Raw genomic sequence first — 25,320 nt, 5'->3', positions numbered from 1 at the left:
TGTTATGAGTACCGGGACAAATGCGCAGGCGGACTCGAGATGTTGGTGCGCGGACGAGGGACGGGTGCCGGCAGAGGTAGTTGATAAAGGAGAGACGGTGGTCGATGACAGAGAACAGGGTCGATCAAGACGGAAGTGACTTGACAAGGCGTGGAATGCTGAGTGTCGCTGCCTCTGCTTTGAAGCAGCGTCGCCGGCGGAGGAGAGGGCACGGGCCACAAATCACGGGACCAAACGACAGCCGGCGAGTGAATTGGGGCGCCGACAGCGAAAGAGTCGTTTGGCAGTAGCTAGAGAAGGAAGCCTATCACATCCACACTCCACTCAATCGCCATGCTCGGTCAATCTCTCAGGGCCTCGGTATGCCACTGCTCACCCCCTGCTGAATGCGCTATTGCGGATCCCACCCGCTGACTCCTTCCACAGCGCCAGTCGCTCGCTCGTCTTGCTAAGCAGCAGTCGGCCATCACTTTCCGCCGCACCTTTGTCACTCCCACCGCTGTGCGCCAAGGTACTTGATATGCCATACCGTCGACCTACACTTGCGAACATCTACTCATTGATTCCCTCCGCACAGCCGACCTCGTCCAGGACCTCTACCTCCGCGAGCTCAAGGCCTACAAGCCTCCCACCGTCAAGGCCTCTGACTCCGAAGGTCAGGTCCAGAAGTTCGCCCTTCCCCAGGCTCCCGCTTCCCCCGAGGAGGCCGACATTGCCAGCCAACTCAGCGCATACGAGACCCAGGAGGTTGAGGTTGAGGGTCAATCTACCGAGGCCGGTGCCCCCGTTGAGGACTGGTACTACTCCCATCTCTCTCCTTGTCAAGAGCATCGTCCACTGACTATGACATCCCAGGTTCGATGAGAGCGAGCTTGCCGACGAGGAGCCTGCCCACCACTAAGCCCTTGTAATCACCCGCCATGTATAACAGTGTGAAAATGCATTCAAGAGCTTGACCTTCTCATTTTCCATCTTCCGCCTCCTTCCCGTATTTACGGACTCATAGAAATCAACAAATAAATGATTAAGAATGACCCTACAACATCCACGTTCCTCTACCCGCTCGATTGTCTAGGAACTCGCTTGCAAAATCTACTTTCAAGATACAAGACATGACTGCTTCAACAAAGCATATATCGTTTTGACATAGGGGCCCCTGATCTCAGCATGTCTGATTGACTCTTTCTCCGTAAGACTGAACAATCTATCTTGCAATGCTCCGGTCGCCGATCAATCTTATGTGATATCGTCTCCAGAGGGTGATTAAAGCTTAGATGAACAGTTCTCCTGTCTCTGATATTGCAAGATTAAGACTTGCCCATTTTGCAATCAGCAATTGGATCTAGAAAAATGTTCTTCACGTGCTGGGTTGACGGCAATTCGAGATGACTTTATACAGGCTGTGCAATGTCGAGCCGCTCTAAGTCATGAGCTGCACTGTTCAATCGTACCTTTCACTTTACAAAATGCTGAATCATGAAGCGACAGACGCTCGTTGACCGCTCACTAGCCAGCACTCGGAAACGGGGATCCCAGTCCCTGTGGGTGTGAATGTGTAACAATCCGCATAACATGTCACATCTTCTGCCAACCAACAGCCGGCATCTTGTCAGATCAATTCGGAGGCACGCAGCCGCGCAAACAAGGGCCTATTAACTTTGACATGCATGGCTGGTAGCTAAAAGGATCAAACCACGTCCTGCAGCTGTATCATGTAAATATTGTGCATATACTATCGAGATAATGCATGAACAGCTTGGCTAACGCTTCGCCAAACGTGATCTGAGTGCGACTCCGTAGATGCGGGTTTGTACTCGAGTCTCAAGACGTCCGTCGGCACGCCGTTGCAAGCATGCAGATCAAAGGAAAGTCGAGGACGCGTACTAGCACGGCGAAGATATCCGGACTCTCCTAATTCAAGATGCAATTCCATGCCACGACGAGTACGAGTCGTCAGCTTTGTGCTCGTACCTGCTTCGATGGCGCCATGCCCTTCTCAGATTAACGTTGAGATTGAGAGAAAAGAGGCGGCTTCCACTCTACAGCGAAGGAGTATTTCCCGCGAGCGCGATTTCTGTTGGCGGGAAGCGAGCAACGGCAGTTCGCCGGAGCAGCGACTCGGACTAGGATCTTCTGCGCATAGTACAGTACTCAACCAGATCAACCCAAAATCAACCAGGGGTGTTGGAGTTGGATGGCCTTGGCATAAGACATGCTTCCACAGCAGACTCGCTGATCACCGCCATTCCGTGCCGGGCTACGGAGTGTTGTTCAACAACGAAGAGATCAGAGTCAGACCGCAAGAGTGACAGCAAGTCATGAACGAGACGTGCTCTGGCAGTCTGAAGATGCTAACAAGTCGCGGAATGACGCTTGTTGAGCTTTGAACCATTAACGAGCTTTTTATGGAAACGCCAATGAGAGCTCGTGCATATTCGACGGGCGCCAAGTCCTGACTGTTGCGCGCATGCCGACAAGATTCGGGATTGCTCTGGATCTGCCTCTGGGCTGGCCGTGTCAGCCATCCAACTTGATGCATATAGAACTAGCTGCTGGTGCAATGCTGCGCGTAACAGGCATAGACGGCGAGTCGGACAACAGGGATTCTCCAAACTCTAAACGTCATTGCCAAAGAAGCGAAGACAGTGGTTGCTGGAATGGTGGCCAGGACCGTGGACGCAGGTTAGTGACTTGACCTGAGCATAGATGCCCCGTGCCGAACAATGCCCTGTAATAGTTCAACCCGTTTGAAACTGCGCGCCATCTTTTAGCTGAATCTCCCCTCTCCGTCTCGTCTCACATTGTTCTGCGCCCTTCTTCGTTCTTTCCTCTTGGACGTTGTCTTATCCCGTCGTCTCCCATACCTGCACCCTTCTGCTCATTGCCGCCTATCGTTGTATACCGTCACTACTACTATTCCCAAACGACTTCTAACCCGCCTTGAAGAAGTACCGAGACCTACGAGCTTCCGTTCCGGTCTGTGCTCGTCAGCACGCGTACGCAAAACGACAGCGACCCAACTTGTCTTGGACGACCCGGAACATATTTGCGCCCTCTTTGCTGCCCCTTGACATGGCTGGATTGTAATCACACCCCTCAGTGTCGGATCAGCTCTTCCTAAGTGGAAGTCGGTGGAAGAGAACGAGAACGAGAACCAATATTGGAATAGAATACCACGCAACTGTTCGAAAGGAAAGACAACACACCTTGGAGTGGAACAATAGCCATCTTGAAGATTGATCGAGCACAAATGTCGACCATGACGACCGTCGCCAACAACTACCGCGGCCACGAGGATGCCATCACAAATGCAAGAGCAAGGAGATCATACGTCGAGGCGTCAACCCCGTCAGACTTCCAGCGTAGCGCTAGTTACACCTTCCTAGGGAATGCGGCAACAAAGAATCCCGCTTACAATGCTCCGAGTCCTTTGGCCATCACCGACAGAGGCAGCTTCTGTGAACAGGACTTGATTGCGGGGTTGGATGAGAGCACGGATACATCGCCTCCTGAATCATCTGGCTGGTCGACCCCTGCTGACGACCAAGTCATGCCCCAGGGCCTGCCCCAAGACCTTGTCGCTGAGCTTCACAAAAGTCCTAAAATCACTGTAACAGCAGACAGCGAGCACACCCCAAGTCCGCCTGTGTCCCTGAAGGACGGAACCTCGAGCATAGATTCGGCCAAAGTCCTCCCTGCTCCCGTGCATCACGAACGCTCCCGCTCCACTTCCAAATCAAGATCGCTCGCAAAACGCTTGAGCCGGAGACTGTCCAGCGCACCTCCGTCACGCTCTCCTTCGCCTTCGAATCGAACCTCTGATCAAAAGTCCGATGCACCTGTGCAAGACGTTGTAGTCGAATCCCCGCCAGTGGTCAGCCGTCCGGTCGCTACACGTAGGAAATCGATCTTCCGAAGACGAGATTCGGAGAAGAACAAGGATGAGAAAAAGCAAGAGGATGATACAGACACAACAGAGAGCGGTGGCTTTCTGGCAAGGAGGGGCACTGTTTTGAAGAGACGATCGCTCAAGCCAGTCGCTCCAACAGTGAGAGCCTCCATGGAAGAGCCCAAATCAACTCCCCCGATGCCTCAACTACCGAAGTCATTTTCGACAGACCGACTACAGACCACCTCACATTTGCACCCAAGCCGCGCGAACCCTATGCCTCCATTGGCATCAACTGAAAAGTATCAGACCCTGCCCGCCCTGACCCTCCCCCGGAAGAAGGACGAGCTGTGGAGTGTTTTCAGATCGCTTGACGGCGACTACACCAAGTAAGTATATCCTCAACTGCCTACATTCTAGATCTAACAGGCTTCAGGTTCCAATCTAAATCAAGCACTTTGAAAGCAAACGTGGTCAGATCCTCGTTGTTACCTTTCTTACGAAACTATGCAGACCATGCATCCAACCTATCACTACGAGCAGAAGACCTGGATAGGCGTACCAACATCCTGAACAAATGGTGGACTGGTCTCCTTGACATGCTCCACGGAAGAAACAATCAGTCCATCTCAGGCACAGACCGGCCAGCCATCTTGGACGGCATATCAGGTATCATGGACCGTCAGGAATGGCGACTCTCACCCTCTCCTCTGTGCCCACTCGATCGAAGAAATGTGCACATGATTCCTTCGAGAAATAACACAACAACATCCTTGTCATCGACCGGAATCGACTTTTTGACCGAGTCTGTTCACCATAACGTACGAAACATGTTTGTCCAGAACCTCAATTCGCAGATGGCTTTCGTGGTTGACAGGATGTCTTTGAAAAACGCATCTGCCAGTCTGGTCACGTTTTGCGGCAAGGCCACCGCGTATGCATTCTTCTTCTGCCCAGGCATTGCAGAAGTTCTTGTCCGTCTGTGGGATGCGCCAACAGAAGTAATGCGAAGGGTCCTTGCCGAAAGCGGCGTCAGCAGGTTCGACAACCTTGGTGAAACGGCCGCAAGGATCAACTCTGCATTCCCTCCCTCCATGCAATCTTTGGGATTCGTCTCTCTAGGAAAGCTACTCAAACACCTCAGAAAACAGACACCACTACCGCTTGGAACGGCCAACATTCAGTGGTATGGCTACTGGCTTGAGCGTTGGTCGGGTCGCGAGAGTGATCTATTCTTCGCCTTCGTCAAGCACTTCCATATCCTGGTCGCCGACTATCTGCCATCAGATGCTACCAAAAAGGAAAGAGTCTGCGTTCCCGGTCTCATCTTTGTGCATTCTCAGATTTTGGTCAACCTCGACTCCACTATTCACCGTGATGCAGGTCAATTGCACGGTGACCCATCAAATAATCCTTCTCCCACTTTCGACGATGTTCTGGTTGATCCAGATGCAGTTGCGTCGACTTTACCTTTACCACCTACTAATGCTATCCGAATAATGGCGGAAAACCGTCTGATAATGCTAATCAGAGACTTTCTCTCAGAGAGAGCCTCAGAGCATCCTTTTGCTCGACAACTTTTCGCAGAGTCTTTTGCATGCCTGCTACAAGCAGGCGCTCGTGGCATCTCGATTTATAGTCATCTCGCCTGTTACACTCTTTGCGACTTCTTGGAAGAGGCATTTCCGATCATCGTCCGCTACGAACAGATGCATCCCTCTCAGCAATGTCTCATCAACACAGATTTCTGGATAGAAGTGTGCAAGAAAATGGTTCTCAGCCAAAACACGATGACCGAAATCAGATTGTTCGCCTTCCTCTTCACAATCTGGAGCACAGTCAATAGCAGTCCGGAACGCAAGAATAAGATCTGTGTTGAGCTTTTGCTCGATCAGGAGGTCTTCGAGAAGACCTTTACTCATTGGTGCCCTATGGTGCGGGCTTACTACATGCGATTGCTCTGCTGGCGCCTTGGCCGCTACGACGGGGAGGGATCCTCGGGCGATAGGTACGTGCACTATTCCAATGTGATGTCTGACCGAATTGCTAACTCGTGCCGTTTTAGATTGATCTTTGAGACACTGCTGCAGCGTCTCCAGGCCGTCTGGTCTCACTTCTTGTGGCAAAGACAGCAAGCCGCTCAAGGGAAAATGCTGCCTCCCTCGACGACTCCATGCAACCCTGCTCCTGGTAGACGTCTGTTGATCATTCGTACCGATACTCAGGTTGCACCAGGTGGCTCTTTCCTGGCTTTTGACGGAATCATGCCTCCTCATCCATCAGCACCTATTGGAACTCCCAGTCAGGCGTGGAAGAGAGATTCAGTCATCTCGCAAGCAGCTTCGTTAGACATTCGACCCACATCATCGGCATCTTCTGATTTCAATACTGAAGTTGAGCGCGAAGGTGGACTACGCGGTTTCCTACGCAGCATCATGGGAGGCAAGAGCCGCAAAGCACCACCTCTCAAGACCACGTCATCATCAGCTTCTTTGCCACCAGCGCCAGAGACTACATTGCCTGCTGGCAAACTGACCCGATCGCCGACTACTGCTACGCAAGCGCCACGTTCGCGTGCCTCTGCCACGAAGCCATCGCCTCAGACCACCCCTCTCGCAAGCAGAGGTCCATCACCAATCAGACACCGCAACTTCTGCTTCAAATTCTCTCTTGAGATGCATCCCAAGGCTCACCATCCCACTGCTATGCGTTTGCAGCCGCCCAGACTGCCGCTAGCCGCACAACTTTATCTCCAAGACGGTGATAGCGAGGACACAATCGTCAAAGCTGTCGAACCCGTCGGCGAGTCCAAGGCACAAGCAACTTACTCTGGTCGCGCTTTGGCCGAATGGACATGCATCCTCATGGAATGTCAAGGCTTCTTCGAGCGCAGAAAGGGCGAAGGAGTCCCCACCAACAAGCACGTCGAGACACCAACTCTGGGTGTCGAAGTCTTTAGCAAATCCAGATGATCTGTGTTGCAAGAAAGCGGCTGCAAACCGACTTTCGTCTTGTTCATTCTATCCCATTTTCCTGTCGAAAGATTTCCCGTTTGTTTTATTTCCGTACATAGTCGAGCATTTTTTTTTTTCTGTTGGCATGTGGTGTTCTTTTTCATTGCTTCGCATTTCATTGCATAGGTCGGTCAATTTTTCATTGCATCTGGGGGCATTGGTTGTCCTCGTCAGAGGAATTGGGTTCATATCGGGTTTTGTTTTGGAAATTCAAATCGTGTTTTTAGAGCAGCTGGAATAAACGCTGTGGTTTCGACGAATTCGTTCTTTCCATCTCTTTCTCTTATTTTCGCATCCTCGCTTCTTTATTCGTGTATCGTTCTTTTTTCCCTTTTTCCACCGCCATTGTCTGTTTGCTCTAATACACAGCTACAAGGACAAAACACTCGACCAGTCCACACATGCGTTTTGAAATGCAAAGAGGGAAAAAAGTAACAGGGGGAAAGAATGGGATTATTAGAATAAGAGCGGGTCGATGGTAGTATTCGACCCATACACAACTTTCGACATCTTGGACACCTCACCACCAAGACCAAGGCCGCGAATCACGCAACCTGGGCTTATCCTCCTCAGAACACGCAAGACGCAGTGCTTCTAATTCATCTTCAGGCAATGTCAAACCACGCTTTCGAAACGGACCTCGTTTGAAAGCGTCCAATCGAGACACGATAGTCACGTCTGCAGAGATGGTCATGACATCCACTCCTTCATGGGCGGAGATCTACTCCGCCAACACCATTCTAAGCATAGTGATAAACCCTTCTCTCATCTTTGTGACTTCCACGATATCAGGCTTGACAGGTTCGCCGGCATTCCTCCTGAGGAAGTCTTGGCGTCTGGCTCTTCTCTTCCGTTCGGCGGCGATGGGGTCGGCGTCTTCCTCGTCGTCGTCTGTGGAACTGTATTCATCGTCGTCGTCATTGAGATCTTGGATGTCCAGAGCGTTGAGGCCGAAATCGTCGGGTTTGAAGGAGGATATGAGATCGGAGGCGCCGCTGTCGGGCATGTTGGAAGCGGAAGGTGCGTCGCCTGTTGCCATCTTTTGTCGTGTCTTGTCTTGATGCCACTTCTTGCGTTTTTCTTGCCACTTGATGAGAGAATTGATTTCGCGAACGGCGACGTCCTTGTCGATCTGTCGCATCTCGACGGCACCTTGGAAGAGTGCATTCATGTCTAGTTTACCACCACCGCGGGGACCGTTGCGGAGGAATGAGAGGATGTTCTCGATCCAACCCATGAGTTGATCGAAGAGGCCATTGTCATGAAGATGTACTTCGTGCACGAACTTGTAGAATGAGTCTTCGTGTCTTGCGCACAGGTCAATAAAGGCTTGGACCGTCTGGTTAGGATCGGCGGATACGTCTTGCCGTTGAGACTTCTCCACGACAGAGATCATGTCGTCCATGAAGCGTGCGAAATCAGAAATGCTGTTGTAGACGTTGGCAGACTTGTAAACTCGGACAAGAGGCTCGTAGAAGATGGTGAAAAGGTCGCGGAAGAGCTGTAGAGTCGTGGGCTCTTCAATCATTCGCAACATCATAGTCTTATCCCGTTGACGAGTGTAGAGCTTCAACAATTGCTTCAGATGAGCAAAGGTCTCAGCACCTGATCTCAACTCTTCATCGATCTGTATCTTGGTCAGTAAGAAATTCTGTAATCTTTCGGTTGTAGCACTCACGTTCTCGACAGCACTGTTCCAGGCCACATAGGCATTGAAAGCTTTGCCGATCTCCTCAGGCTTCAACTCCGGTTTGATATCTTCACTGCGTAGAATTGCGACCAAGAGATCGATATCATCTTGAGCGGCTTCCAATCGAATAGCGTCCTTAAGGTCTTGATCGCATTGGTTGTAGTTCTTGATTTTCTCACAGAAGACGGGCTCGTTGATCTTGGCCGTGAGTCCATCGATGCTCTTCTGGACGGTCCTGATGCTGTCGCCGAGGGCCAAGGAGAATATTCGTTGAAGCAACGATTTAGCGCCGAAGGGCTGGGCAAGGAACAAGTCGAGTACGCCAGCCATGACGGCAGCTGGGTTTGCGAAGCGGATAACTTGCTTCAGGGCTGTGTAGGGTATCAATGAGTGGATGCGTTTGGCTTGGGCGAACAGTTCCGGGCTGTTGTCTTCGGCCAGGAACAAGTGATATATCACGGCTGCCACCCTAGTTTATGGTGTCAGTCTTCAGATTTCAAACCCAGGTTTCGTACAAACATACTCAATACGGAGCCACTCGGCAAACTTCTTGTACTCGGGAGACAGTTCTGCAATCGTGTTCTTCTGTTTGATCTCGGTGAAAAGCTTAGTCAATCCATCTGGAATGTGTTAGTGAACGTGCTCGAGTAGGCTTCGTTACGCAGACCCAAGAAACTTACTGCTTTCGACGACGTCTCTTCTGAACTTCTCCATGTGAACATCGAGCTCTCTTGCTCTTTGACGTGCAATCTCGTAGAAACGCCGTTGTTCTTCAATACGCTTCTCATCCATTTCGATGCGTCTTCGAACATCATCCATCTCTTCTTCATTCAGCCTGATGATGTTGCCAGTCAAGAAGTCGTTCATAGCGTTACTGTGGGCAATGCTTTCATTCTGCAGGAAGTTGCGCAGGAAAGCGCGTAATGAGACACGCTGTTCTTCTCGGTATAACACTTTGGGTGGTGAGTGGTCTCTGTGGTAGTCACCAGATTTACGAGCGAATCTCGACGTCGAAGACGCGTCCATGGAAGCTCGAGGAGAGGATGTTTGCTGTGATGACCTTGAGGCAGTACGACGATGACCACCTCCGAAGGGGTTGGGAAGGTAGCTGCGGAAACCACTGGCAGCTGGTGCCGGCTCGTCTAAAGCAGCCTCCTTTACGTCCTGGGTCGAAACAGAAGAGATGGAGTCATCATCGTCATCGTCCTTGGTGTACAATGAGTTGGAGTGGTTCTTGCGAGGTAGCGGCGGTAGGACCTTTCCGGGGATCTCAAGACGTAGCCTCTTGTGCATCTGTGCAAATTCGCTGTACCTCCTTCCAACGTAGATCTCAGGCTGACCTTGACGCTTGACGCGGAGCAAGAACTCTGCATGGGCATGATGGCGTACGTGTCTCTTGACACTGGTTGTTCGCACCGAGGCGACGTTGACATCCCAGCCGTTTATTTGGTGACCTTCCGGTACGTTCATAGCAAGACCCTGCTCGTTGGCTTGTCGATCAACCACCTCCATTTCCGAGAAGCGAATGCGCTCTTCGTATCCAGATGCAGTGGGCAATCCAGACACCATCATCAACTCAACCAGCTTCTGTGCTTTTACTGCAAGCTTGCGGCGTTTCGTTTCTTCTAGACGGTCTTCGGATGAGGATATGCGCTTGGTCGCAAACGATTCGAGGAACTGGGAGGGAGAAGGTCAGCTTGTGCTTTTGCTTGTACTTGAGAGGCTGTCCCAACTCACCGTCTGCAATTTGTCTTGCCAGAACTCCTTCTCTCTTGCCCTATCGAGGAAAGGGAAGTTGCGGACATGGTGAACGAACATGTAGCGCAACAAAGGCAACTCCGAGTCCTCTGGAGCGACCTCACCAGCATCTGATTTGAAGGGAGCGCCGAACCGCTGTAGAGCCGTCTCCGAGGCCAGCTCCGAGATCTCCCATTCTGTCTGTTGTGAGATGAGTTCGCGCTTGAGGTCTGGGGCACGTCAGCGTCATGGTGGGGTGGTTAGAGGAATGGCATCGACATACAGTGCTCTTGTTTGCCGGTGAGGACAGAGCCGGGCGGCGGTATCGAGTGCTTTGAGATGGCCGAGTAGGTGGAAGCGGACGAGCGGTTCATATTGATGCGCGAAGATTGTGGTGACACGGCGACTGGCTGCACCAGGCCTTCTTCTATGGGATCTTCTGGCGCCGTGTTGAAGCGCTCAAGTCGTGGCTGAAATGAGGCGGAGTTTGGCCCTGAGCTATTCATGGTGTCGTGCTAGGTTGCTAGATTAATGTGTGCAATCGACAAGGTGCGTGCGGCTGCCTTGGTCTTTCTACTACAATAAACTAAATGTTGTTACGCTGGGAGAGCGTATGCATGATACGCGTACGCAGCCTTATGACGATGTTCCGAGAGCACCATGCAGAGGTAGAAAAGCCCCTCTTCCCGAAGCCCACCCTTGACCTTCTCACGCTATCGCAGGGCGCAGTCGTATCACGACCCAATCACTCTGACAGGAGAGTCGGCGTGATTCTTTCTTAGACAGACCTCCTGACTGTTGGGCGACTATTTTCAGGTCGTCTGTGCCTCTCTTCGAATCAATGTCTGCCTTTGTAAATAGCTGAGATGCTCAACTGTAGGCCTGCCTACCAGCTCGGCCTCAGGCTAAACACCCGTTTGGCCGCTGCTTCCAGCCAAGACTCACCTTGGAATCATCTTCCCAAGGATGACGACGCAGCTGACAGCAAATTCTTTGTCCACATGGTCCGGAGCATTGATTCTTCTCGGGATGTTTTTATTGCGTCTCACTTTCCATGGAATCTCGTGGTTGTTTATCGCTCAACTTGAAACCAGAAGCTTTTGTAACCATCTCCAATTGCTTTGTAGATCCCTCGCATCTCCGCTTCTGCAAATCATCTTTGAACTGCCACGATTTCAACCTCACCAGCCACAGCAAGCACACATCTCACAAACACCCCCACCAAAAAAGCTTGGTTGCACAGGGGTCAGAGATCCGAAAGGGTCCGCCAGAAAAAAATACATCACCTTTGTCCCGCGGCTGCCGAGCCCTTGCTATCACCAAAAACTTGGAACGTCAAGAAATGTTTCCGTCTGGGCACGATCTTCTAGAAACATGATATAAAGTAATACGATGCATGGTCTGCCGGAAAACCGTGGGTTTGCACTTGGCGGAAATAAGAGCTCTTCGTGAAGCTGTCGAGAAGTTTGTGACCGAAGCTTCGAGCCAGGGTCGCACCCAAAACGTTGTTTGGAAAGACCATCAACGAGATTACAGCACCGCAAGGCGAGTTGTCGCTTTTTACGGATGATTGACCCTATCCCATAGTTCTCATCTTGCTGAAGGCTTGTGTCTAGTGTGGTGAAAGGGATTCGTTGCTGTGTAACATCGATTCCAGACTTTTCATAATCGATCCTCAGACAACTGAATCAGTTTCGCAATGAGACCATAGCCTCGTCCAATTTTGGGAAATCCGTTGAACATTGAGACTTGAGAATCAGTGAAGGGAAATGATGAAATACAGGCGAAAGGTTCAAAGAGATATTCTCATTTTGATCTGGGAGAACCCGATCTGCAGTCAGCTATATATGCCCTGTTTTAGTAGTTCAGCTCTTCTGCTCCTCCAGCACTGCCAGCTGCATCAAGGTCATTGTAACTCTTCATTGTGCGACCCTCAACTGCTTGCCTAGGCCCAACTGTGTGCTCTCCTCCTTCCATGAACATGCCTCTACGAGGGGGCGTCAGACGGCCACTGATGCTACGTCGTGGCTCAGCTCTCATGCCACCACGGTCGTATGGACCTGGCGCACGAGCGTTGTTAGTGCGCATACCGCCAGTTCTCATTGGACCAGTGCCACGGTCGCCGCCCTGCATGCTCCAACCAGGCACAGTGACTGGGAATTGTCCAGCAACGAAAGGATTGAACCCAGGAGGACCAGCTGCGTTCGGCATAGGCATACCGTTAGGGAAGAACGGCATGCTGTTCAAGCTAAAGTTGCGAGGTGTGCCGGTAGGCATGTTGTTGTTGACAGGGAAGTGTCCGTTGCTGCTGGCATCATTGCGTCCCTGTGCAAGTCTCGCTGGGTCGAGGACATAGCGGTTGACAAGCTCAATCTGTGCGTCTGTGTCAGTGAACCGTCCATGACAGGAGATAATGTTGCTTACGTCTTCCTTGAGTTTGTCATGCCAATCTTGATGTCTCTTTTCCACATGCTTCTTCCAGAAGTTTTCACCCTTGAAGAGCTTTGTGCAGTCCGGAACCTTGCACCTGAACTTGAACTCGTCCTCCTGTTTAACGAACTTGATCATGTCTTCCTCCAGACCCTCTTCCACAGGCTTGCCGCCGAGCTTTCTGAGATCGACGTTCTCGGGCTCAAGAATCATGAGCAGCTTCTCTTCGAAAGTCTTGACCCAGTTGTATGCCTTCTGAAGCTGGTTCTTACCGTAAGCTCGAGGAGCAGACTTTCTTTCCTCGACCGGTGAGCCGTCTTCGCCATCTCCAAGACCGCCTTCTTGGCGCTTGAGTGGGAACGGTTCTCCGTTGGCAGTCGCTCTAGCAGTCTCTTTGGCCGCTGAAGTCAAACTTGCGCGAGGACGACGAAGATGCCCTCCTGCACATTTGCGCTGCAACTCATGGACTGAGTCACACTCAAACACGCAGTAGAAGCAGAAGTTGAAAACGCGACGAAGATACTCGACGAGCAGATCGAGCTTCTTCTTCTTGATCAACAGGTCCTCGTCATCGACGTCTTCATCGATGCCACCTTCATCCTCTTCTCCTTCTTCCATCTCGCCTTCGTCGACATCTTCATCTTTGACGACCTTGGGAGCCGGAATAGGTGGTTGCAGATAGCCCTTGCCAGCCAGTTCGTCAATACGCTGCTCGATTCTTGCAACACCATCATAGTCTTCACCCATCTCGGAGTCGAGTTTCCTGACCAAGCGGAGAGCAAGATCCAGATCGCGTTCGACACGTTCCGGGGCAGAGAAGAGGTCCCACAAAGCTTTCTTCCTCGGGGTTTCCTGTGGGTGATGAATGCCGACATGGACAGTAAAGTCGCCCTTCTCGGGGTCTTGAATTGTCTTGTTGTTGATCTCGTTCAGCGCTCTTTCGCAAACGGTCTGCGTGTGATTTGGCTTGTCTTGGTCCATGGCACCTCCTTCGGCGTCTTGGTCGTCGTCATCCCGGCTTCCGCGTCGCTTGGAGTCCTCCTCGGGTACATCAGATGCAGGGTTGAGCATGATCCAACCAAGACGGTGGAACTTCTTTCCTGGATTCGGGTCGCTCAGGCTCAGCCACTTGTAGCCACCTTCACCCTCACCAAGATGCTCTTTGCAGAACTCCTCCATCCTTTCGCGTGACACGGCTGGAGTGATAGTCTTGACGAGTAACGTCGGCTGGAAGGCCACAGGGTCACGTACATCTCCGCCTTTGGATGGCAATAGATCAGAGACAGCCAAGACCTCCGCTGCAGCGCTGGTCTCGCCTTCCTCCCTTTCAACGATACCACCAGCACCATTACTTTCGCTCTTGTAGATACCTTCGAGGGTGAACTCGTCGAAGGTACCAGCCGTCAAGTCCGAGTCCCATCGAGCAAAGAGGTCGCGTCTGAAATCAAGAACCTTCTGGCGCAACGGATCGCGAACCTCTGGTACATAGCGTTCGCGGAACCATGTGTCATACTTGTGACCATGCACAAAGAGCTTCGCCATTCGGGTGTTCCAGTTCAGTTTGTACTGATCGTAGGCGTTCTGTATCTTTGATCGCTGTTCGCTGTGTGATTCCTTGACCGGCTCGGGACGACGACCTCCATTCTTTTGACGGTCGCGTTGTTGTTTGATATCTTGCTCGGCTTTCCACCACTCGGCAAAGTAGCTGAAACCGACCTGTGAAGCTTCCAACAGAGGGTCCCTGAGTTGGTTCACTGGAATGACATTGTCCGGAACGTAACGGTCGATGCTTTTCGGGCCGCCTGGTTGGATTTGAGGAGACGAGCGGCGTCTGTCGCGGGGATAGTCTTCACGTCCGCGGTAGTAATCGTCACGGGAACGATCAGGCTGGTAGCGGTCAATTTGGGTGGGAGAGCGGGAGCGGTTACGGCCAGCAACGCGAGCACGTCGGTCCGAGTCTGTGAAGATGGTGTGAGCGTGTGGCCGAGTGTGCAAAAGTGAGGTTGCATCAACGTACTCGGCGACCTGCGTCTCTCTCGGTACGGCTCTCTGTCGCGAGAGGTATAAGACTCGCGCTCATAGCTGTCGACTCTTGAAAGATCGTTGGGCGAATTTGCGCCGTAGGTATCAAAAGCGTCCATGATGTTGACTCGAGAAGGTGGTGTAGAAGCGGCTCAACAAAGCGACTGAAGCGCACTGTTTACGGCCATGGCATGTTAGACGGGATTCAGGAGGTGGTGAAGAAGTGGGAAACGAGACAAGGAATACGAGGGGTACAAAGAGACTGCAGGTAGAGGGGCATATTGTAATGAGGTTGAAGTAACGATGAGCCGAGTTGGCAGGTGCATGGTGATAGGGAGGTTGAGCGGACGCGACAACGAGACGAGATCGAAGAGAAGGTGATGGTCTCGCAACAAGAAGAGAGAGACGATACGAACAATTTGGGCAATACAGAAGCCGAGAGACGGCGACGCATCAATGAACAATGAGATGCTGTCGACCAGAAGTGTAGAAGGAGAAGGGACCGACCGCGACGGACGCTGCTGCTCAGCGCTCACGACTCGCTGCACAGCGGAGGGAGTCGGCGCTAACTACGCCAAGCCACTATATCCTGACAGGCACGGGCCCGCCGTTGTCGCATCTTTTCGTGGGGAAAGCTACTCTAGTACTCGGGCAAAGACGCTCCCGTTTCATCATCAAGTCAATTGAAGGACTTATAGTTGAGTCTGTTCTTTCATGATACAGATACATGAGAGATGGTGATGAAGATGGAGCGAGGTGATAGACAGGAAATCTCGAGTAGGTTGATGCGGTTCAACTGTGCAGCGTGTTGGCGGTCTTCAAGTCCGATCAAGGGCTTCAATATGCCTTGGCCGGGGTAGGGGCGTCATGGTCGATTCGCGTGTCTGTCGCGAAATGGCGATTGCTGCCGATGCGATTGATGAAGCAGAGGTGAGCAACAAAGAGTCTCCCACTCTTGAACCAGTCGTTCCCCCTGCATCATCACACTCAACATGACTTCCTACATCCCCCACCTGACACTCCCTTCGTTCATCTTCGAGAAGCCGGCCGTCTCCGTGTTGCTGCCCGTCGCACTCGGAACCGCTGTTGGCTACTCGACCAGACGTGAGTTGACACATGCCCTGCAGACGTCTGTCAGATTGGGACTGACCACCGCCCTTCTCTAGCCAAGGAGACGCAGAAAACCTATCTCGCCCTGCGTCAGCCTCCCCTTCGCCCTCCGCCATGGGTCTTCGGCCCGGTATGGACTCTGTTGTACGGTGCCATGGGATACGCCGCTTTCCGCGCCTGGTCGACCGCTATGGATTCGTTTGATGCAAAGAAGGTTCTGCTCGCAAAGGTACTCACACACCCCTCTTGACGGTTGGCAACCAACAACGTACCGATACTGACTCCGTCACAGCAAGGCGCAACTCTTTACACCATCCAACTCGGTCTTAACCTCATCTGGATGCCCCTCTTCTTCTCCCTGAAGCGCCCGATTGCTGCTACCGTTGATATCGTTGCTCTTACTGGCGTCACCGGATACCTTGCCTACATTTGGGGCCAAGTCGACGAAGTCGCTGCGTGGACTCTTGTTCCCTACCTCGGCTGGCTTAGTTTCGCAACCTATCTGTCGGCAGGTTGCGGCTACTTGAACAACTGGGACTTCGAGAGCAAGGAACGTTCGACTGCTGGCAAGCCTAAGGACACCAACAAGTTTGTTGATGAGAAGAGAGAGTAGGCAACTTTTGGCGACTACAAGATACCCAGTTCTGTCAGGAGAGACCAAGGCTGTAGGTGATCATGCAACATTCGTCATGGTTTTTGGCCCTTTCGAGCTGGCAGCATAACTGTCATGCACCTTCTGTTTGCGCAGCATCCGTCCGACATGCTCTAAAATCCCATCCCGTCCATGTCAGTAAAAGCTATATACAAAGAAGTTGTACGTTGGATGCAGCGTCTTTTCAAATCACTTGCTTATCCTGGATTTCATGGAGTGTTGAACAAGTTTGACCAACAGCCAATCGGCACCCATTCCAGCCTGCCATGTCACGATTCTCCAGTGTGGATGCAACCTCATGATCCCGGACCCCACCTTGAAACACTCCGAGTATTCCAAGTCCTTGTCGCGACACCTGTTTTCAACAGCATGGTCGGGCCGTTGTCTGGTACTTCTGTTGAGCTACTTACTGCTTCTATATAAGTCTGCACGCGGATACATGACACCACAACTCTGAACCAGCTTGAGTTAAAAGCACCAATTAACCCCGTCCAGATTCAACACCGCCTCTCCGCACAGCCCCGCCTATTGCCTTGATATTTTGCCTACAAGATCCCTCCAACAACTCGACCGTTCCAGTGCGTACATAGACTTGTACAGATGGGTTCCTTTTTCGAGTCAAACGATTATCTCATGGCAAGTCGCGCCTGAAATGCTTTTGGATACTTGCACAACCCATCAACGGCTGTGCCTGTAGATCCCCTTCTTTGTATGAGCGGTTGTACGAGGGACACGCTAACACATCTCAAAGGATTCATTCGAAAGACCATACCCGATCTCTCAAGATGAAGGAGATCTGACCGAAGACCCCCTGAGCGGCATCCACGTGGATCCGTCAATCTATGCTGGACTGTTCTATGATGGAAGTGGCCTTGAAACGACTGGACCCTTCCACGCCCATTATGGGTTCACGAGTGAAGCGACAGTTCAGTACAACGAAGACTTCGTACAGAAACGTGTAGCGGAAAGCGCGTACGCGGAGCCTTGGTCTGGATTGAACAGCCAATCTGCCATTTTCTCATCCACGTCGACACTGTCGCAAACAATAATTGCCGCACAGCCTGACATGATGAACGTTCAAGTGGATGTATCGGACTCCGGATATAACTCGTTGCCCTGCAAGCCCCTGGTCTGTCCGCAGTGCGGCAAGGCTTTCAAGAACAAGGCCGAAGAAAAGTACGATGTCTGTGTGCAGTGCTGTGAGACAAGGAGACTGACTCTATATAGGAAACACTCTTCCACCCATAGTCGACCCTTTAAATGTCAGATAAAAAATTGCACCAACCTGAAGGGCTTCGCAACATCCAATGATCTGGAAAGACACCAGAAGGATATTCATCTCATCCGACCGAAGCACGGCCCTCAGGCTTACTACAGATGCGTGCTACCAACATGTTCGAAACGAGAGAAGATATGGACTCGAAAAGACAATTTCAAAGCCCATATCACACGAATGCACAAGAACATGGGCATCGACATTGACCACTTGATCGGAAGGTAAGTGCACAGTCTCACCCCGATAAGTTGCAAGGTGCTGAGAGCTGTGCTTCAAGATCGGAGATGAATCCCACAGCGGCAGAGTTGGAACAACTAGCCCGCGCTAAGAATGCTCAAATCCACAACAAGAACAAGGGGAAGCAGCGTGCCAGCAATCAATCCAAGCAGGCGATGATGCAAGAGTACGGCGACACGTCTTCAGAGCCTGACGCATCTCAAGCAGCTATTCCGTTATGGCAGACTCATGTACCGGAATATCTTGACGACGTGCCTCAAGAGGCGGCAGAGATGGTGACTGCGTACAGTACGCGCAGAGTGGCGAACACGAATGTGCCGAATGTTGTTCTGAAGTATCCTGATGGGATACCTGTCAACACTTACGGGTATATCCAGCCCAACAGCAGACACAACAGTGCAGATGGAGCTTGGGACGAGATGTCAGATACGAGTTTCGCGTATTCTCATGAGAGTTCGGCGTTCGGTGGAGGGACAAGTGATTTTGGTTGATAGACAGGTCGAGCAATTCCATCTTTCCAACGTTCGAACAGACATCAGCACTGCATGGTAGCCACCCTCTCGGAGGACTTGAATGAGTATATTTATGTCTGTGACTTGCAGCAACTTGCAACAAGATAGCAGAGACGAATGGACAAGGGATGGAGTCTCGAGGCGGGAGAGATGCGGAGCTGACACGGACTTTGCCGGCAGATCGGGGGTCGGGACAGATTGACGCGTGGTGCTAGCAGGTGGTGCTGGAAGCTTAGGTGTCCGCTTGTGCTTGTGCCTGCCAGCTTTCCAATACCATTCAAGTATAGACAGCACCATGGCAGCAAGCGTGGGAAGCAGTTTCTTCAAGGGAGAGACTGGCCGCAACACCAGAGGTCTGCTGCGATTGATCATTCTGGTCCTGATCGCAGCAACCGCTGTTGCATCCCGTCTCTTCTCCGTCATCCGCTTTGAGAGCATCATTCACGAATGTACGTCAATTCTCGACTGTCATACACCCAGCTCCTTCCTCGATGGCCAGTCTAGCAGCTTGCCTTACGACCAATCGCCATCAACTCGAGTTCCGACTCTTGCAGCATCATAGACACGCTTAGATTGGTCCCGAAGCACAGGAGCACCAGGAACTCAATGCACGCAGTCGCTAACTAGACTCTACCACAGTCGACCCCTGGTTCAACTTCCGCGCAACCAAATACCTCGTACAAAATGGCTTCTCAAGCTTCTGGGACTGGTTCGACGACCGAACATGGCACCCTCTCGGCCGTGTCACTGGCGGTACCCTCTACCCCGGCCTCATGGTCACCAGCGGCGCCATCTACCACTTCCTCCGTCTCTTGACCTTCCCTGTCGACATCCGTAACATCTGTGTCATGCTGGCTCCCGCCTGCTCTGGCTTGACCGCTTTCGCCAGTTACCTCCTGACCTCCGAAATGTCCGACTCGCCCTCAGCCGGTCTCCTTGCCGCCATCTTCATGGGCATTGCCCCCGGTTACATCTCGCGTTCAGTTGCTGGAAGTTACGACAACGAGGCCATTGCCATCTTCCTCCTCGTCTTCACTTTCTACCTGTGGATCAAGAGTGTCAAGCTGGGTTCCGTCATGTGGGGCGCTTTCACCGCACTGTTTTATGGATACATGGTCTCGGCCTGGGGTGGATACGTCTTCATCACCAACTTGCTTCCTCTCCACGTCTTTGTCCTGCTGTGCATGGGCAGATACAGCCCTCGTCTGTACGTCAGCTACACGAGTTGGTATTCTCTGGGCACGCTTGCCAGCATGCAGATTCCCTTTGTCGGTTTCTTGCCCATTCGCAACAGCGATCACATGGCTGCTCTCGGTATGTGAAATCTTGCTTGTCTTCTATCGCTTTATTCTAATCCCTCTGCAGGTGTTTTCGGTCTCCTCCAGCTTGTTGGATTCGTCGAGTTTGTGCGCCAGACTCTGCCTAGCAAGCAGTTCCAGACTCTGCTTCGTGCCTTCGTCCTGGTCGTCTTCCTTGCAGCCTTCGGTGTTCTCGTCCTCCTCACCTTCTCGGGCGTCGTTGCTCCTTGGAGTGGTCGTTTCTACTCGCTCTGGGACACCGGTTACGCCAAGATTCACATTCCCATCATTGCATCCGTCTCTGAGCACCAGCCTACCGCCTGGCCCGCCTTCTTCTTCGATCTCAACCTGTTGATCTGGCTCTTCCCTGCCGGTGTCTACATGTGCTTCCGCAACCTCAAGGACGAACAGGTCTTCGTCGTCATCTACGCTGTCCTGGCCAGTTACTTCGCTGGTGTCATGGTCCGTTTGATGCTCACTTTGACCCCTGTTGTCTGTGTTGCCGCAGCTCTTGCTCTTTCGCAGATCCTCGACACCTTCCTCGTTACCAAGACTCCTGTCGCCCCCGCTGCTCAGGCCAACGGCAACGCCGACTCAGCCAAGACTGCTGCTTCTCTCATCCCTGACACCCTCCGCTCTACCCAGAAGCCCCTTGTCGGCATCTACTCCACCTTCTCCAAGTTCGCCATGACCGGTACCATCACCGCCTACCTCTTGCTCTTCGTTCTTCACTGCACCTGGGTCACCTCGAACGCCTACTCCTCTCCCTCGGTCGTTCTGGCTTCTCGCATGGCCGATGGCTCGCAGCACATCATCGATGACTACCGTGAGGCCTACTACTGGCTTCGCCAAAACACTGAGCAGAACGCCAAGATTATGTCGTGGTGGGACTACGGTTACCAAATTGGTGGTATGGCCGACCGCCCTACCCTCGTCGACAACAACACTTGGAACAACACCCACATTGCCACTGTCGGTAAGGCAATGAGCTCGCGCGAGGAAGTCAGTTACCCCATCATGAGACAACACGAAGTCGATTATGTTCTCGTTGTCTTCGGTGGTCTGATCGGCTACTCTGGTGACGACATCAACAAGTTCTTGTGGATGGTCCGTATCGCCGAGGGTATCTGGCCCGACGAGATCAAGGAGCGTGATTACTTCACCGCTCGCGGCGAGTACCGCATCGACGACCAAGCCTCCGACACCATGAAGAACAGCTTGATGTACAAGATGTCGTACTACAACTACAACTCCCTCTTCCCTGCTGGCCAGGCCACCGACCGCGTCCGCGGCTCCAAGCTTCCCGCCGAGGGCCCCGAGCTCTCAACTCTGGAGGAAGCTTTCACCAGTGAGAACTGGATCATCAGAATCTACAAGGTCAAGGACCTCGACAACCTCAACAGAGACCACCAGAGCGCCATGGCGTTTGAAAAGGGCAACAAGAGAAAGAAGACCAGCAAGCGCAAGGGACCTAGAGTCTTGCGTGTTGATTAGATGTAAAGCTTTACTTTCTACATGAGAAAAGTTTGTCATGGTTTCTTCTAGAAAGTGTCCTTTCTTTTTCTGTATATCGATTATCTCTGAAATGATAAAAAGCGTTTGAGCGAATAGCTTTTGGTGTGTTTCGTGTTTTGTGATTGAGCTGGTGAATGTAGTGATGTCTCCTTTGATTTATCTCTTGCTGATTTTCTCATCTTGCCTCGCTTCAGGGTGTGTTTTGGAATATCAGGTGCCGAAGCTGGGATGGATAATGTCAGGCTGGGCACTTCATTCCTGTATACGTCGACCTGGGCTCCCCACATGCGGTCCTGGATAGCTGATGTTAGTGTGATGGCCGCCATGAAGCATAATAGTTATGCGAGAGCGATAGGAGTCAAAGACCAGGCAGAGTACAGTACGTAAGAGTAAAAAGTTAAGCCCATCCGTCCTCCATCTCCTGCACTAGGGAGAAACCACACCTTCTGCCTACACGCATATACGAATCCCCTTTTTCAATCGATTGGCTTGCCGAGCAGTGAGGATAGAGAATTTGTACATCGACCGGAATACTCAATGCAGGACGCAACACGAGCGACTTCTTGGGACTTGTGAGGGGGACATTTTCGTGGTTTGGTTGGGTTCCACGCCATGCGATGGATAGGAAGAGAAGAAGAAGAAGAACATCGTTTGGGATGGTTGAGGAAGTGGGGGTTTTCGTAGCTACAACGGAGGGGCAAGGGGGGGGAGCAAAGTGAGAAGAGGGGGATAACGAAGTAAAAACGAATGTAATGGTATCCTGTCCATCACTTTGCACATTTTCACAATTCTCTGATACGGGGAAAAGCAATGGGCCAAATCCAAACACTTTGGCCATTGTATTTGGTATTTTCGTTTCGTGGGGTTTCATCATCATCATCGAATGTGTGATTTCTGATTCATCATAATCTAAGGTGAAGTGCTGACTTTATCTCTAGCTCAATCTTCCACCTTGGAAATCAGGTCTGAATGCCGTAACTCCACCCTTTGTCAATTCGCGCAAAGCCATGGTGGCGTATTGACTGCTGCCCAATTGCATCTTGATGACGACGGCCAGCTTTTGCTGCTCCTCGGTGCCATCGGCCATTTTGGTGTCTTCTTGTGTCTTGTCGTCGAGTGATTTCTCGAGAGACTTGTCGGAGCCGAGGAGAGCTTCGGCGCCGCCTAGGGCATCTGCGTTACCCTCTTCCTTTGCTTTGGCGATGAGTTTGTCAAGGTCGGTTTGGATGAGTTGCTCGTCGTCCTGGAAGTATGGCTTGACTTCCCAATCTAGGCCTTGAGGCTTGGCCATGAGCTTGCGGTATGAACCTGAGAGAGAAACGTCCTTCCACTTTCTGCGCATGTCGCGAGGGTTGAGTTTGCCGCCGACTTCTGAGCCCATGTATTCGGTGTAGAAGGCACCCAGCTCGTTGGAAGGGTACATGACGTCGAAACCAGGGAGAGGGAGGACCAAGTCGAAGATTGTGTATTTGCCGCTTGCCGCTTCTTCAGGTGTGAGGGCGCGGGCACGTTCAAACTTATCTTCGAGGGAGGTAGCGGTGTCGTGAGCGGCGGGACGGACGATGATTTCGCCTGCGTCGTCAATGGTCTCTTCGTCTTCTTGCTTGTAGGCTTCCTTATCTTTGTGTTCGTGGACGAGGACGAGGTCACCGGCGACGACTTTGTTGCCGTAGAGCTCGTAACGACGACCAGCAACAGTGTTCCAAACGAGCGATTGGTAGGCGTGAACGTACATAAGACGGAGGTTGCGAGGAATGTTTTGAAGAGCACCCTGCCAATCCTTTGCGCGTAGCAAGTCACCACTCTTGCGGTCTACCCAACCCAAATGTCTGATCAGAGCGTTCTCAGCCTGGAAACGACGAGGCAATTTGTCAAGAGCTGCACCCGACTTCTTGGTTGTCTTCCAAATGTGTAGAGCTTCGGCACGGGCAATATCGTCGTGTGAAATCTTGGTTGATGCTTGATCGGGGTTGTCGGCGGCTGCCAGGGCTTCGGGGCTGAAAGACAGGATATCCTCGACTGCACTCTCCAGGTCACCACGCAACATCTTTCTGCCGATAGTATCGGTGGAGATGGCGAAGGTGCCGAAACGTTGAAGACCGTAGTAGTTGATGAAACCACGTTCTTGGAACTGCGAGACAGCATCACCAACGATCTTCTTTGCAAGTTCGAATTGAGCTGCTGCATCTCCCTGTTGGCCAGGGAATGTGCATTCACGGAGAGTGATGGTGAACTCGTTTCCGTACAGGTCACCCAGATCAAGACCTTGCGGCATGTACTTGAAACCACCAAGTCTGGCTTGTCTGAGGGTAGGGTTGACACCCTGGAGACGGTCTGCGGCAATGCGGTAGGCACTTACACGCTGAACAGTGACACCTCTACGGTCCTTTGTTCCAGCGAATTGGAAGTTCTTGACATGAAGCTTGAGCTGACTGGCAATCCAGTAGAGGACTTCCATGGTATCCTTGTTTTCCTTGTACAGAGTGAAGTGTAGGTGCTCACCACCAAGCTCATCCCAGCCGACCTTGCCCTTGGGACGGTTGTTCTTTCCTTTTGACCCAGGCAGAGCACGAGCGTTGGGGTGGTTGTTGGCAGCAGCAGCAATCTTGATGGCAATGGTGTTGTCGTCGTTGGTCATGGTGTCGACTCTTCCGCTAAAGATGCGACGGACGTTGATGTGCGCATCGGTACGCATCTGCTTGTCTCCAATAACTTCTGATTGCAGACTGCCATGGTCTCTCGTCTTGCGTTCCGGGCGGGCGATTGACTTTGCGTAGAGGTTGCAGATGTCTGATGTCGTCTTTTCGCCAAAGATGTTCTTGAGGATGTCCATGTCGGCAGTGGCAATCTAGGCCTTGTAAGCAGCTATCAATTCGTGTCGGCAAGATAACATACCGAAGCAAGAGCTTCTTCCATGCGCTCCTTGATTGCCGTCTCTGCATTGTCCTGCTCGGGGGCCTCCGTCACGGCCACGGGCTCGGGCTTGGGCGCCTCAGGAGCCTTCTCTTTCTCTGCCGCCTGAGCTTCCTTCTCTTCAGCTTCGGCTTCCTTCTCGACCTTCTTGACAGCTTTGATGGCGGGTCCAGTCAATTCGTCCAGGTGGTATACGGTGCCAGATGTCGAAATCTCGTTGACCAGGAAATCCGTATATCTCTTCTTCACGAGGCCTCCGAATCCAGCGGCTTGCGATGCGAAAACAGTGATCCCGGCATTCTTTTCCTGCTCCAGTTGTGCTGCGACGGGATCGAATTCTGGCAGCGATGTCGAGGCCGACTCATCAGGACCCGTCAAGCGGACCTTCTTGCGTGGTTGTTCGTCCGACATGATCGCAACTATATACGATCGACGGTGAATATGAAATTTCGAGAAAGAGCGTAGATATCTTCAAACAATTATCAAACCATCGAGTCTTCGAGTCCGCGACTGGTCAGCACTTTTTTCGAGTTTGCTCTGTTTGTCTTCGATGACGACGGAACATCTCAAGGGCGTTCGACCTTTCACATTCTCGACTTCACCTCTCTATTTCTTTCCCATGTGAACCTACATCCATCGCGATACACGATCGCCCTGGTGAACACAGTAGATTGGCATATCCAGAACCTCTACGAGTGGAAGGTAGGACGAGGTACGTGTTGAATGCTGCCTGTCGCCTCGAAGAAGCCATCGCTTCCTTTTTGGAGCTTTGGCAGAAGCAGTCCTTTTCGATTTGGTAGGTGAAGCGCTGTCTTTGAATATGAGATTGTCAGAAAGTAAAACTTGCATCGTCGCAGTTAGATGAGTGAGTTTTCGCGATTTTCTCGTGTCGTGAGACTGAATTGAAGTGTTGCCTGGATTGCTCTTGCTCCTTTTGTCGCTGGAGTGTTTCCAACACAAACACAAACACCAACTCTTTGAGCAATCCGTTTTGTCTCGCCATTTCGTCTCACTTCCATCCAATC

General features: G+C 51.8%; 9 protein-coding genes across 9 annotated transcripts; 6 read left to right on the top strand and 3 right to left on the bottom strand.

The window, feature by feature from the left end:
• The first annotated feature begins 300 nt into the window (after positions 1-300).
• On the top strand, positions 301-964 carry M438DRAFT_349912 (uncharacterized protein). The gene is made up of 4 exons (XM_029906505.1): positions 301-360; positions 427-511; positions 578-797; positions 856-964. The coding sequence occupies exons 1-4, from the start codon at positions 334-336 to the stop codon at positions 899-901; spliced, it is 378 nt and encodes a 125-aa protein (XP_029755428.1). The 5' UTR covers positions 301-333; the 3' UTR covers positions 902-964.
• A 3,096-nt stretch (positions 965-4,060) lies between these two features.
• Positions 4,061-6,861, top strand: M438DRAFT_284124 (DUF1765-domain-containing protein; the record flags this gene model as incomplete). Its single annotated transcript, XM_029901436.1, has 3 exons — positions 4,061-4,278; positions 4,326-5,897; positions 5,955-6,861. 3 exons carry the CDS (start codon positions 4,061-4,063, stop codon positions 6,859-6,861), a joined length of 2,697 nt encoding a protein of 898 aa, XP_029755427.1.
• A 763-nt stretch (positions 6,862-7,624) lies between these two features.
• M438DRAFT_284244 (uncharacterized protein) lies at positions 7,625-10,704 on the bottom strand (the record flags this gene model as incomplete). Its single annotated transcript, XM_029901447.1, has 6 exons — positions 7,625-8,530; positions 8,582-9,062; positions 9,117-9,213; positions 9,274-10,270; positions 10,331-10,560; positions 10,614-10,704. The coding sequence occupies 6 exons, from the start codon at positions 10,702-10,704 to the stop codon at positions 7,625-7,627; spliced, it is 2,802 nt and encodes a 933-aa protein (XP_029755426.1).
• Positions 10,705-12,187: 1,483 nt separating this feature from the next.
• Positions 12,188-14,901, bottom strand: M438DRAFT_378394 (uncharacterized protein; the record flags this gene model as incomplete). The annotated part of the gene is made up of 3 exons (XM_029908810.1): positions 12,188-12,703; positions 12,755-14,718; positions 14,778-14,901. The coding sequence occupies 3 exons, from the start codon at positions 14,899-14,901 to the stop codon at positions 12,188-12,190; spliced, it is 2,604 nt and encodes an 867-aa protein (XP_029755425.1).
• An 873-nt stretch (positions 14,902-15,774) lies between these two features.
• M438DRAFT_284173 (TspO/MBR-related protein) lies at positions 15,775-16,505 on the top strand (the record flags this gene model as incomplete). Its single annotated transcript, XM_029901441.1, has 3 exons — positions 15,775-15,886; positions 15,949-16,121; positions 16,185-16,505. 3 exons carry the CDS (start codon positions 15,775-15,777, stop codon positions 16,503-16,505), a joined length of 606 nt encoding a protein of 201 aa, XP_029755424.1.
• A 332-nt stretch (positions 16,506-16,837) lies between these two features.
• M438DRAFT_349906 (uncharacterized protein) lies at positions 16,838-17,332 on the top strand. The gene is made up of 2 exons (XM_029906504.1): positions 16,838-17,180; positions 17,296-17,332. The coding sequence occupies exon 1, from the start codon at positions 16,843-16,845 to the stop codon at positions 16,999-17,001; it is 159 nt and encodes a 52-aa protein (XP_029755423.1). The 5' UTR covers positions 16,838-16,842; the 3' UTR covers positions 17,002-17,180; positions 17,296-17,332.
• Positions 17,333-17,613: 281 nt separating this feature from the next.
• M438DRAFT_284251 (uncharacterized protein) lies at positions 17,614-18,548 on the top strand (the record flags this gene model as incomplete). Its single annotated transcript, XM_029901448.1, has 3 exons — positions 17,614-17,720; positions 17,772-18,041; positions 18,098-18,548. 3 exons carry the CDS (start codon positions 17,614-17,616, stop codon positions 18,546-18,548), a joined length of 828 nt encoding a protein of 275 aa, XP_029755422.1.
• Positions 18,549-18,864: 316 nt separating this feature from the next.
• Positions 18,865-21,523, top strand: M438DRAFT_369668 (oligosaccharyl transferase stt3 subunit; the record flags this gene model as incomplete). Its single annotated transcript, XM_029908120.1, has 3 exons — positions 18,865-19,018; positions 19,209-19,883; positions 19,935-21,523. 3 exons carry the CDS (start codon positions 18,865-18,867, stop codon positions 21,359-21,361), a joined length of 2,256 nt encoding a protein of 751 aa, XP_029755421.1. The 3' UTR covers positions 21,362-21,523.
• Positions 21,524-22,035: 512 nt separating this feature from the next.
• On the bottom strand, positions 22,036-24,687 carry M438DRAFT_306726 (tRNA pseudouridine synthase D). The gene is made up of 2 exons (XM_029902273.1): positions 24,278-24,687; positions 22,036-24,230 (listed from the first exon to the last, which is right to left on the bottom strand). The coding sequence occupies exons 1-2, from the start codon at positions 24,296-24,298 to the stop codon at positions 22,317-22,319; spliced, it is 1,935 nt and encodes a 644-aa protein (XP_029755420.1). The 5' UTR covers positions 24,299-24,687; the 3' UTR covers positions 22,036-22,316.
• Positions 24,688-25,320: the final 633 nt, after the last annotated feature.

Source organism: Aureobasidium pullulans, assembly GCF_000721785.1.
Source record: "Aureobasidium pullulans EXF-150 unplaced genomic scaffold scaffold_35, whole genome shotgun sequence".
Classification (NCBI taxonomy): domain Eukaryota; kingdom Fungi; phylum Ascomycota; class Dothideomycetes; order Dothideales; family Saccotheciaceae; genus Aureobasidium; species Aureobasidium pullulans.
Note: the sequence above shows the minus strand (reverse complement) of the source record. Positions and strands in the feature narration are given on the sequence as shown.